Source organism: Telmatherina bonti (genome assembly GCF_933228915.1).
Source record: "Telmatherina bonti genome assembly, chromosome: 16".
NCBI lineage: Eukaryota > Metazoa > Chordata > Actinopteri > Atheriniformes > Telmatherinidae > Telmatherina > Telmatherina bonti.
In genome coordinates this window covers 10,933,263-10,947,044 of record NC_136614.1, presented here as the reverse complement: position 1 = coordinate 10,947,044, position 13,782 = coordinate 10,933,263, and the positions used below count along the sequence as shown (strand labels likewise).

Genomic DNA, 13,782 nt, shown 5'->3' with positions numbered 1-13,782 from the left:
GACTTTTACATGCCGGAGAGAGCTAGGAGTTGAGACAGGATGGAAGATGGAGGTCGAATTTGTCGCCATCAGCAGGTGTCTAAGTGAGAAAAACTGTTAAACTTCAGAAATGAAGTCTTAAAATTAGTTTAATGAAAGTCTAAATGCTGATGGTTTGATTATTTTAGCATTCATTGGTCCAAAATCCTGTCATGTCCCCTAAGTGCTGCCTGACAGAAAAACAACCACTTTGGGACAGGTTACAACCTCATCATTTTACAACAAGAAGTTTAACAGTCCATTTTTAAATACCTGCATTAATACCACCATGAATTCTAAGCTGTAACTTAAAAGTGTACCAGGTTGAAAATAAAACAGACCTCTTGTAGGACTCGAGAAGGAAGCCTCCTCTCACACGGACCTCCCACCACACTAATGCGAACCAACACATGATTCCTCTCCACTGACACACTGTCTATGATGATCAGCCTGAGGGAAACAAAGAGGAAAGATCACCTTATTAACCTTTATCTGAAGCAGGTTACACAGATATCAGCAGCCACTTTATTAAGATTAGAGAAAAGTAGGTCGTGAAAGTAGTCACATCATGAGAAAGGAAGGATTCATTTCCTGCTATAATAGACCTTTCATAAGCTTAGTTTATTACAGCATTTAAGAAAAAATGCCTAAAAAACTGAGAAAAAATTCAAGATTTTGGAAAAATAAACAGCTAACTACACTTCAAGTAAAACCCAATATTTCTGTACACGAGGTCTTTAAATTTTTAATGGCATCCCATTATAAACCATATTAAACTGGAAGTTTATTACTGATATGGCCTCTGAAGAAACCTGTGAATGGCTTGACCTGCTGTGGGAAGTAAGATTGCTTGTGAGGAACAGAGAATTTCCCTTTTATATCATCAGCACTTCAGGATTTATCCTTGGTGGGTAGTTCTCACAGCTCGAGCCATTTGGATTTGTAATAGATAATAAAGACAACTATTTTTTTTTTACAGTGCTTTTTTCAGAGGCTTGTTTGTTAGAAAATGTGGTGCACATTCAGACAAAGAAACAAAACTAAAACAAAAAAACAACAGCATGGTTGAAATGTAAACTGTGGTGTCACAAAAAAAGTCAGATACATAAAAATGGTAAAAACTATGAGCAGAAGTAAAAACGGTGGGAACTGGAAGATGACGGGAATGAAAAGATGGGAGGACAGACGAGGAAGGCATCATTCTCTAAAATTGAGCAGGCATTCAGACGTGTGATGCGAGTGGGCATTTCAGGGCCATTTTCATTCAGAACCCACAGCCATGGTGGCGCCTGCCATTACCAGGAGAGAAAGGCTGTTAAGAAACACGCTTTCCAGTTGGCCTTTTCACGTTTTCTCCCACATATTATTCCATTTGTGACAAACATTTTCTCATTCTGAGCCATGATTACACTTCTGTCACGTCAGGAAGATACACAAAAACATTTCACTGAATGAGTGCAACAGAAAGAGTGACAGGGGAGAGGTAGCCCAGTGGCGAGGTGGGCTCTGCAGAACCATCGGGCCCCTGAGACCCCATCAGACCCAATTTCTTCCATAAAAATGAAATGAAAAATACTTTATTAATCCCCAAAGTGAAACTCAATATTGTGGTATATAATAATAATTAATTTGAGGAGGTCTTGTTTCGGAGGCTGATGGCTGCTGGCAGGAATGATCCTCTGTATCTTTCAGTCTTACATCGGACCTGAAGAAGCCTCTCACTGAACACACTTTGTTGTTTCATCACTGTGTTTTTGTGTTGTTGTCTAAAAGCCAAACAGCTCAATTTTGTGTTTAAACTGAAGGTTGCGATGACAAAATCTAAAGTCTTCAGCTGGTCTTTCTTTACTCTGAATCCTTCATTCCCGTACAGAGATTCATCCGCTAACATGAAGGATCCTCAAGTTACTGTTAAATATTCTGAAAACAGCAAGAATAAAATGCAAACTATGACTAATAATTGATAGAATATAATCATGAGAATTTCTACACTAATTTCTGACTTAATTTATAGAAGATACTTTCCTCATCCAGTCATGTTGTGCAGATTCCTCTGGAGAGACGGAGTAACCGTGACGTAAGAAGTTTCTGTTTATCCTGTAAGGCTTAAAAATGAGCTCCTCATGGTGTGTCATGCTCTTTTGAACTTAACAGATCTCCATTTATCAGCCAGGCTACAAGTAAGACACACATAATTCACACAACTGTAAGGGTTGATATGATTCATAAAAACTAAAAGGCCACTGTTTTCATTCATCACATGAGCTGTGAGTAGAAATACAGAAGACCAATTTGTGATGCATCCTCATTTGTTTTCAAGTTCCTGTTCATGGGTTGAATTTCATGCATTTTTTATACCCGGTGTGTGCAGTACAGGGTCATGTGTAAGGCTGGAGACCATCCCCACTACGAGTAACCCCAACATCCTAACCCTGGACAGCTCACCAGTCCATCAGAGTCAATGCAGACAGAAGAAAAATGAAAAACATGTGCACCAGCACTTGCTCCAAAGGTCAGTTTAGAATCACCAATGAACAAAACATGCATGTTTTTGGACCATGGAGCAAGCCAGGGTACCTGAAGAGAGCCTGTGCATACAAACATTGCACAGAGAAGCTCAAGCTGACGCAGGATTGTAAAGCAAAACTGGTGTGCAGGTTTTTTTCTGTGAATTAAACTAGAGTATGTTTTTTGTTTTGTTTTTTGTATTTATTTGCTTTTTTTCATTTAAAATATAAAAACCATTAAAAAAAAAAAAAAAGTTCCAGAAACTGGACTTTGTGTTTTGGACGTCCTACCCGTCATTGGTGTCGGGGTCGGCAGCGTTCTCCCTCTGACTCTGCAGCAACATGGAGCAGATGTGATACTGGCTCTCCAACAGCAGGAGGGAGTCCAGACTGCAGCAGAGCACACTGAGCAGTCTGCAGGAAATAACACAAGCAAAAACAAAGACATCAAAATACACAGAGCACTGGCAGTCTGAGATACCACCGCAGAACAGCCGCACTGATAGCTGCAAACTTACATTTACTTTACATAATACAGCAGCGTAAAAAAGCACGCAGGCAGAGACCCCATTTCCACGCTGATTGTCTCCCGGCCCCTCTGTGGCAGCCAGCACACTTTCTCCACACCAGCTTACCATGGAAAATTGTCAGCATTGTTAAGCAGGAACATTGGGAAAAGTGTCGCAGCTCATTTTCATTTGTCAGTAATGACACCAGGCTTAAATGGGCTGATAAGCTCCTGCTGCATTTTGAGACAGAAAAGTAGCAGAAACCCAAACGAAACAAAGAAAACCCGGGGATTTCAGGTCCCCGACCAGTAAAGAGCAAAAACTGCTCAATATGTTAAAGGACTTAATAATAAAAACTTTTTTATACAGCATAAACATTACTAACAGCTTTAGAGGTAAAATGTTTTTTGGTTTTTTTTAAAGAAATATATAGACAAATAAAATGCATAAGAAACTAAATCAATAGTCGCCGTAACAAGACCCAGTTTCAACTCCACACCAGAGCTGGTCTTAATATAGAGCACATTAAATGCTTATTAGAAATATCCCAAATGTGTCGAGGATGTGTAGCATTAATCACCAAAATGTAATATGTGTTGTCTATCTGCTCTCCAGACTAGCTCTGAAATGAACTTAGTCAAAATTGGTCTTGCAAATGAGATTTTTTCAGCTAATGTGTTTCATCCTTCAGATGAGATTCATACATCTACTGCAAGTTGAAAGATTTGCGCAAGCGAGCGTGACTGCCTCCCCAAAATAAATCAGATTGGAGGCCAGGATGACATTTTGATTTCCAGCTAGAGGGAAAAAGTTCTTTGTTCGAGCAGATTGTGACACATGAATCAAAACGCGCCACAGAGGACCACCGTGAGAGACACATCTCCCTAAACATCATCTGGGCGTTTTCTGCAGCAGAAGCACGCTTGAAAAGTTTTAAATTCATAAAAAATCTGAATTATAGCGCTTATTTTTATATTATTTCATGTAAGCATCACAGTCTTCTGGAATAAGTTTTCATTTGAAGAGAAAAAGAAGCAGGAACATGTACAAAGAAGGCTAAAGTTGATGGTTTGTTTCTCAGTACCAAATAGAAAAGCACTCTGAGCGGACACTTCTGCCAAGGCTTTAAAAACTTCCTGGATCCAAACGGTGATCCAGATCACCACCATAATTAAATCAGTTCTTCTTTTTCCACATTTTCAACAACTTCTGAAATTTTCAGGAAAATCGGTCCATAACTTTTTGAGTTGTTTTGAACACAGACAGACAAACAAACAGATGAACGGCGGGTAAAAACTTCACCTCCTTGGTGGAGATAAGAATCTGTGCTGCTTGTTTGCCATGTTGCTCCTCATGAGATTTCCTTTTCAAACTGTATTATTTCTGTGTGTGGGAAGTATTTGGAAGTCATGTTTGACTGACTGGATTCACTGAGACTGCCAGCAGCACAACAAGAAGCTGAGAGTCTGTCAGACCGCCTGACCTCCCCCCATCTGAAGCAGAAAGGCAGAACCACACCTTGTTGTTCTTCAGGAGGGTGTCGTTCAACAAGTTCAATTGATTACACTCTTCAGTAGGGACGGGAAAATCAGGATTTTTTGCTCGACAATTTGTATTTTCAAAAAATGGATTTTTTTCAACAAAAAAATCCATTTTTTTAATAAATAAAAATAATCCATTATGAAATTTTTGTAATTTTTATTGTTTTTATTTATCTTTTGTACTTTTTTTTTTTTTTAATCTACAAAAAATCAGCAATATCGAAGATTTGTGAGAATCACAATTTAAATCGAATTGGCACCCAAAAAAATTGGTGATCAAATTGAATCGGGACAAAAGCATATTGTTACAGCCCTATTCTTCAGTATTAAGCTTATTTGTATGAAACTTTTTTTTTTTTCACTTAATTGGGAGATCAACCAGCAAGGCAGTGAATATGGCATTACAAGTTTATAGAATCTTTTGTAATGAAAACTATTTTGTTGTTTGGGGATAAAAAAAAAAACAAACAGCATCTGAAAGATATCCGATTTACACTGATAGAAAACCCTCTAAAAAGGGTTAATTAAACAAAGATTTCTACTCTACATGCTTGCAGAGCTCCTTTCCAAAAGATGGTGTCTGGCTAGAAAACAATCTTCAAGTTTCTTCAGAGAAACAAATCTCAGATAAAAATCAGTTAAAAACTGGATCGATGTGAACTTTTTCTTTTCAGAAAGAGTAAAAAAAAAAAGTGACTTATTATTGATCTACCTTTACAAGGAAGGGACACAATCAACTATCAACCCTCTAAACTGATGTCTAACAGCTTCGTTCATCTAACATGAAGCAAAAACATGAAGCTTCATGAGAAACTAGAACTGAAACTATAAGAATATACCCAGAACTGCCCACTTCAACATCCAGTGTAAGTTTTGACTAACTTCAACATATTTAGGTACTTTAAGGTCATTTTGCCCCCTCAGAACATTCAAAAGATTGTTAATCCTAAATCCTAGTCACTGTATATTTATCAAAATACATACTGTTGGTGAGACAATGATATTAAGCTTCATAACTTCATTAAACAGTCTTCAACAACAGATGTGCCTGGTTTGGTTACATGTTATACAACAGGAAGTAAACCTATTTATATGTTACATTAAGCTAAAATTCAGCTTCAACTGTTCAGCTACCTCATATAAATTTTCATCAAGATGTGAAGGAAAACGTAATCATTCCATCGCTCCTGAATGGAAGCCAAATTCATATTTTCTTAGCTTTCCATGTATTTCAGTCCTTCCAAAAGCAAATTAATCATATTCTATTTTTAATTAATACTCTCCACCATATCCGGAGCGAAGTAATAAGTATAAATCATGTGTGCTTCATGCTTTAGGGATGCTTTATTGGAAGGAATAAAACTATAAGGGATGAATAGGCTGATAAACACACACACACACACACACACACACACACACACACACACACACACACACACACACACACACACACACACACACACACACACACACACACACACACACACAGCTTAGCGTCTGCCTGTTCACAGTGACTGTACTACAGATCTGTAAAAATGTGCTTAAAAGTTTGGTGAAAAACAACTAAAGACATAGATTTAACAGAACACAACCAACTGTGCTAAAAAGATGAATTAAAGATTAGATCAAAATCCTGCCTGGGACCAGCTGCTGATGACGGGAACCAAAGCAGAAACCATCTGCTGAAGCTCTACACGTGTCATTTAGACCCCGTTGTGAAACTTAACAAATCTGCAAAGTGAAAGGCTTGTGACAAAAATATAGTAACAGAGAACTCAGAGAATCCAATCAATTGATCAAATGAAAGTACAAACACAGATCTGTTCACACAAAAAGCCACGAACGGCACAAGGCACAATCAAAACTGTAAAATTACTTTGGTAGAAAACAAACACTTGGACACGGGTAAGCTTTGATAAAAGCTAATTAACAGCACAAAGTGAAGCAGTGGGGCAGCGTCGCTAATTTAGTGAGAACTGCGGTTTGAAAAGATCAAGAGTTGCTGAATGCCCATCTTGAATTTGATTAATCCTCATTATCTCAGACTTTTAACGTCTTTTGGAATCAGACTTCAAACCACTTCTTGTCCCAGTCAGCTGAGATTTCTGAAGTAGTACAATTAATCTCGGTTCAGAGGTTGAGGAGTAATTCATGCTGAACAGGACTAATCATTTTATTCAATGTTGAAAAACAAGCAAGCATTAAAGCCTCCATTTATGACAGATGATTACTTCCTTAATGATAGGCCATGTGCATCATAAGAACCATGCATAAGCCAATTACGTCAAACCAGGAGTTGTGTGCCTGGCAGTCTGGTAATCGTGCCACAGCGTGATTAGTCAGGCATTCAGTCAGATGCAAATGCCACGCATGCAACATTTCAACTGTACACGCTGAAATGTTGCATGAATAAATACATTTTCATCACAATAATTCATTCAGAAAGTCAAAGAAAATCTCCAGATGTGGTTCATCATCACCACCATGGCCATTTACTCTACGATGGTGTGTGAATATGTTATTACAGCAAAGCCAGGTGATTAGTTTCACTATGAATTCCACTTTAGGATGTTCTAACCATAGAATGTATATAAAAAGATGGGCAGAGCCTCCATGACGTCACCCGTAGGTTTCTGAAGAGCTGAACTGAAGCTCGGTGGGCGGTTCCTACCATCGCCATCTTGGCAGAGGCATGCGTGTCGTCTCGCCTGGAAAATACAAATATGTGCAGAGGTGGAGCTGAGAGGGGGGCTGTGAGCGTCATGGTGGATGATTGACATCGAGCAACTCTGAGCTTTCTGTAGCTAAGAGCTAACGGAGCTAACACGGAGACAACAGGAGCTAACCAGCTAACAGAGGTAAGCGGGCTAAAGCTAAGTCACGTTGTTAACCGGCTAAAAACCGTGGTTTTTCTACGTTCTTCTTACTTGAAGCGGGAGATCGGGTACCTGTCAATCAAAAGGACACGCCCCTAAATATGCAGAACTTAGAGATTAAATTACTTTAAAACGGACAAGTTAGAAAAAAATTCACTCCCCCCACAGGTTTAGACTGCTGAGGGACATTTCCTGATACACTGAGCTTCTTTCTTTTTCTCTTTATCTCTTTCTTTTACCCCCCCCATAACAGTGTTGCATCATTAAAATGCATGTCTCCTGTCTCAGCAGGTCTCCCTGGCCGGGAGTAGCAGTTCCTGTTGTCTGTTGTCTTTCTGTCCTCTTCCCCCCACACAGCAGAGGCAGATGGCTGCCTGTCCTTGAGCCGGGTTCTGCCGGAGGTTTCCTTCCTGTTAAAAGGGAGTTTTTTCCTTCCCACTGTTGCCAGTGTGCTTGCTCAGGATGGGAGATTGAGTTGGACTCAACTCAATCTGTTGGTTTCCTTATATAGGCTGTTATGAATTGGCCTTCATTATGTTTTCCCCTCTGTCTGTAAAGCGTCTTGAGATGGCATTGCCGTGATTTGACGCTATATAAATAAAGTTGAATTGAATTGAATTGAACAGTTGTCATGAAGGTAAACCTGACCTATTAAACCTAAAATGGATTTTTGAACCAGGCTGTAAACATGTTTATTTCTGCTGTAAAACATGTTTATTTCTGCCGTTGGCCTTTTTAACATGGGAGTCTATGGGGATTTGCTCTGTTTTACAGCCCCTAGTGGATGAAGGGGGAACTGAAGTTTTATGCACTTCCGCGGAGGCTTCACTTTTAACCGCCGAAGGCTCCGTCTATCTTTCAGATACGTTCTATGGTTCTAATATTGAAGTTTTATCAAACTAAATAAAAAAGACCTGATATGTTCAACGTTTGTTGTGGCAAAATAACATCTCTGAACTCCACATTCAATAATATCAAAAACATCATGGTTCTACCTAAAGTGCAGATACGATCCGTCGCTGATCAGATTAGACGACATCTTGTTCCTCTCTGCTCCTCATGTGCGACACATTTTTAAAGTAATGCCTGTTGTACTAAAATATAATCACATCTGGATGAAAGTGTGAAGTTCCCCACGGTGCATTAATGTGTTTATAGTTGATGGCCGAGAGCGCAATCCATCCAAAATCATTGAAAAGGCGAGGAGTGCCTAACGGGAGATGAAAGATTGTTGCCATGACAGCAAAGAGGTTTTATGCAACACAGAAAAAAAGGCTGAGGGATTTTAGCCCTCATTAGCTTATGAAGATCAAGAGGTGGAGATTCTGGAGTCCTTTTCCGAAGGGGTGCACTTCAGGAATGCTCATATTTGTTTAATAATGTTACTGGTGATTAAGCCGGCCGAGACTGAAATAATCACAGGATTTAATAACTATTTAATGCCACGGAGGAAAAGTTGTGATATTTTCCTGCAGGAAGTGCATGGCAGGGTTTGAAGTTTTAACCCAGATACAATCCAATATCAGATAAAATTAAGAAGATTTTATATAAATGTGAAACAAAGGTGTATAAAGTAGAAGTAAAAATAAATAAAGTAGAAGTCCTGCCATGTTTTTGGATCAACCTGTGCTTTCAGAGCAGGTGTTTTCACCAACAGGCTCGTCTACCTTGCTGTGGATCTCGGCTGATTAAATGCACCTGGTTTAGTGACTGGTTGGAAAGAGCTGCTGGACAGGACTTCTACTTTCTACTTCTACTTTCTACTTCTATTTACACCTCTGAAGTGAAAACAAGTTCAGGTTTGTTTATTTTGACTGCTTAAAAGGGAAGGAACAGAAAAGTCTAGATTAGGGGTGAGTAACTCCGGTCCTCGAGGGCAGCGGGCCTACAAGTGTTGGGAGTTTCCCTGCTGCAACTCAGCTGCTGCAGATCAGTGGGTAATTAGCAGACTGGTGCAGTTGGATGTCAAGCTCTGCAGCAGTCTGCTGATCAAGTCTGATGTGAGTCAGCTGTGTTGCAGCAGGGAAACTCCCAACACTTGTAGGCCCCGCAGCCCTTGAGGACCGGAGTTCTATATGATGCAACGTGCAGCTCCTGTGCGGTCGTAAAACTTGTAAAAACACATTTATGAGTTATTCTATTGCACTCGGCCAACTGTTTCAACAGGGGAAATAGGAATTATAAACCTAAGAAATTTAGACGTCTTATTTACTCCTTGTTAGTTTAGGGACGAGTGTTTACCTTTAACAAGTGCAGCTTATATTTAGATGAGCCTTTAAATTACATAAGAAACATTCAGGCTCATTTAAAATACAAAAACTAAATCATTACATAAAAAAAAAAAACACTTGACAAAAGAGTCACGCAGACAAATAAGCACTAGTGTAATTATGGTTGCCATGGAAATTCACCACACAGCAAAGCCGCACCGGCCACAAATCATTTCTCAAGATTTTACCGAGGGAAGAAAGTTCACATAATTGCCAGAAATAACATGTTATGTGGACCAAAGCTCAGTTTTCATGAAAAAATGTCCAATTTGATGTGAAGGAGGAAAACATTGCATTTAAACTGTCAGGAGAAATGTTTGAACTTGTCTTACGTTTCCTGTGAAAAGCCAGTCGCAGCAAAGAGGTCAAATCCTTTTCACAGGCAAATCATCTTCTCCTTTTACACAGCATGAAATGATGCTAAAGACAGACACTGTTTGTTTGAAAAACAAAAAAGACCTCATTTTTTCCTTCTTAAAGACCGCCTTGAAATGGCAACACTTGTCTTTTCTTCTCCTATTGGTCAGTCTGTGTTGGTTCTTGATGTTTCAGCTCTCATTCTCCTCCCGTAGGAATTCTGGTGGGTGAGATATGAAACGTTTTCACAAACCAGAGTGTTTTTTTGCAGACGAGATGATTCTGTTTGCTTCATCACACTGCGATCTTCAACACTCACTGGAGAGGTTTGGAGCTGGAATAGTCACCCAGCTGGGATTCTGATCAGCATCAGCAACACTAAAACCATGGTGCTCTGCTGGAAAAGAGTCTCCACTGTGGGTTAGGGTTGAGATCCTGCTCCAAGTGAAGCAGCGCAGGATTTCAGGGTCTTATTGTAGATAGAGGGAAAAGTTGGAGATCGACAGGTGGATCGACGTTCCTACCCTTACAGAAGTTCACGAGCGTTCTGTAGTGACCAACAGAACAAGATCACAAATACAAGCAGCTGAAATGAATTTCCTCAGCTTGTTTGGGCTTGTTCTTAGAGACAGGGTGGGAAGCTCAGTCATCCAGGCCATGCCAGTGCTCCTCCGTGTTACGGGAAGGCAGAGGGTGGCTCACGCATCTGGTGAGGAAAACTCCTGGACGCCTGTCTGGTGAGGTTTTCTAGGCATGTCCCTTCAGGACGGGGTCCTGGGAAAGACCACCGACAGGCTGGAGGGACTACATCTCTCAGTCTGTCTGGGAAAGCCTCCACGTAAGCTTGAAAAAGAAGCCGGGGAAAGAAAAGTCTGAACTTTCCTGCTACAACTACAGCCCTTATGACCCGACCAGAGATAAATGGTAGAAACCAGATGAACAAACAGACAGATGGATGGACATGAGTTCAGTTTGCTTCCATTTCCTTATGCAGATTGAGTGTAAACATGACAAGCACTGTAATGTTTTTAGTCAGGATGTACATAATAAGAACCCACATCTAAAAGCAGACAGCAACAAAATGACAGTCGGTCATTTACGTCTGTTTGCCGACGACTGCAGCAGATATTACTGAGCATATGATATGATAACCAAGTGGAATGACTGCATTATAAACTACCAGCTTTAGTGGATCAGGGTTCCAGAGACAGGGGGGAAAAAAGCAGGAAAAAGCATCATAATTAGTGACAGCTAAAGAAAATGGCGCTACTAAAGCATATTGAATGAAGGAATGCCAATAAAATGCACCACAGTGTTAAAAACTCAAACAAAACCACAAATGTCTGTTTATCAGACTTCTATTAGAGGAAGCAGAAGTTCCAAAGATAAAGAAAAACAACACATTCCAGCATCAGATTAACTTGCAGCTGTAATCTATTATTCATTATGTGGCATACGTGATATATGAACACCTGAACACATTACAAGGCCGGCTCCTTCCCTCCCGCGCGTGCTGTGGTCACATTATCACACAAGACGGGAAAATGTCTGCCTTGGACTTCAGCTAAAAGCTGTTTCTGTACATCATTTATGGAGCCACACAGACAAACCATTAATAAACCTCATGAATTCTTTCACCCTGAGACGCCATAAAAGACACCGTGAGGAAGAACAGAAACTGTGTTTTCTGCTGTTGATGCAGACCTCAGAACTAAAACAATGTTTTAAATGCACCTGTCAGTCTGCAGGTTCTATGCCTCACATGAGCAACAAATATACAGACCACAGAGGCCATGTGTCCAGTTACTTTCCTGTCTTCATGCAGGACTGTCATGGAAACAAATTTTACCATACGATTAATTGTCTTAGAAATTATTGCGATAGACGATGATTTTGCGCAAAGCAATTATTGTCATTTTCAGACCATTTTTAACTAAAATAACAACAATGCCAAAATAATACAAGTATACCCTTTTAAAGATCAACATACTTTAATTTCTAAAGAACATTTAGCTCGATGTGCAGACTAGTTTATTCTCATCCAGTCCCCGGTCTGCTGAAACAGATCAGGATTTCTCCTGCGGTTTTGGCAACGTGGTTATCTGGAACATATGGTCTCTAAACATCAAGTAACACTGTTACATAGTCCATAGTCAGCTCATATAAGGGGACATGTTTGGACTTTTCCAGAGGTGGAATGGTAAAATGTCATTTCTCATGTTATTGTAAAGTTGTGGAAATGCCGTTTGTAACATGAATGTTCATCCAGGCAATTCATACTGGCTGTAAATTTTTGCAATATTTTTCAAAATGTAGGATTTTTAACAATATTAAACGGCAGCATGGCGTCAACCACCACGCTGTCTGAGAGCACGCCATGTTGCACTGTCCTGTTTGTATTTAATCAGATGGTTAAACACCGCAGTGATCGTGGAGAGTTGGGAAAATGGAGCTAGCCTGTTTAAGATCTTTTTTCCCGGCTGGGAAAACTGCAGTTGATGATTGTGTTTTAAGTGCAGACGGAAACTTGTTGTCGTGCCGCGTTTAGTTAATATGGTCTTCAAACAAATATCTCTCACTTTGGGTGAGAGAGTGAGGGAGACAGAAAAGAAAGAAATGAAAATTATTGTGCCTGGCAAACTTACTGCAAGTATTTTTTCTTATTGTACGATTAACTGACTTATTGCGACAGCCGTATCTTTGTGTAATTATTTCACCTTTACCTCTCAGTGGGAATTATAAAAATATTTACTAAATGTACCATAGAAATGTGTGCTAAGGGTGTCCTTAAGAGCCCAGCTTAACATTTTAAAGAAATAATTCCATTTTTGAGGAGCATGTCAGGTCTGTTTCTACCATCTACTATGAAGTTATTGCACTGGGTGTTCTTTTTTATAATGAAACAAATCCCTTCTTTATTGCCTCTACATTATTAAAAACAAGACTGGAGCGTATAATGTGCACCTGTTTGACCTGAAGGTGGACCAGGGTAAGGTGTAACCGTACGGTAGAATATTTTAACCATGACATTGAAGGATTGTTCTGATTTTGTTCTTGCTTCAGTAACTAAAATGTTTACCTTGAGACTCAGGGAAAATGCATTTAAAAGGTAGAAAGAAACCTGGAAACTGTATGGGATGCATCCATCTAACTTACCCTGCTTCTGGAGATTCTCTGTAATTGGAAAATATACAACATTGGTGCGTGTTTCAATGTGAAAACATTTATGTCTTTTTTTTCCTACCATAAAACAGCTTTTTTCAGGAAACAGTCTGACTGGAAGGTGTTGAAACATGTTGGAAGAACAGGTTGTTGAGGAAAATGTGTCTATGTCAAAGAGGCTTCAGTGTCAGACAAGAGAAATGTGCCTGAAACAGCCCAGCAGACATGGAAACCGTTTCATATTTCACCTTCTGCATCTTTAATTTCTCTTGAGCATTATTTAGTTAACTTTCCTTTCTCATAATGTTGTGAAGCAACTGTCATAAATTCAGTTTATTGTTTTCACATGAGGTCAGACATGGAACAAGTACTAGTCATAGTTTATATAATGTTTGATTATTTTTCAGTTAATCCATGTAATACTATGTTTATTTGGATAAAAAATGGATAAAAGAAAGGGGGTAACCATTTTTTTTTGTTTGTTCTGTTGTCAACATTGTTGCTCGGGGGATATAGTTAATTGATGCACTCCAAGAGCCACA

At 39.5% G+C, this 13,782-nt stretch overlaps 1 protein-coding gene across 1 annotated transcript in view; it reads right to left on the bottom strand.

Annotated features, from left to right (window-relative positions):
• The window catches only part of tbc1d32 (TBC1 domain family, member 32), a 168,832-nt gene that overhangs the window by 119,674 nt on the left and 35,376 nt on the right, over positions 1-13,782 (bottom strand). The window contains exons 24-25 of the mRNA XM_079255902.1: positions 2,817-2,939; positions 360-468 (exon numbers count right to left, since the gene is read on the bottom strand). Coding sequence (XP_079112028.1) covers positions 360-468; positions 2,817-2,939 — 232 coding nt within the window. The remainder of the gene's footprint in view (positions 1-359; positions 469-2,816; positions 2,940-13,782) is intronic.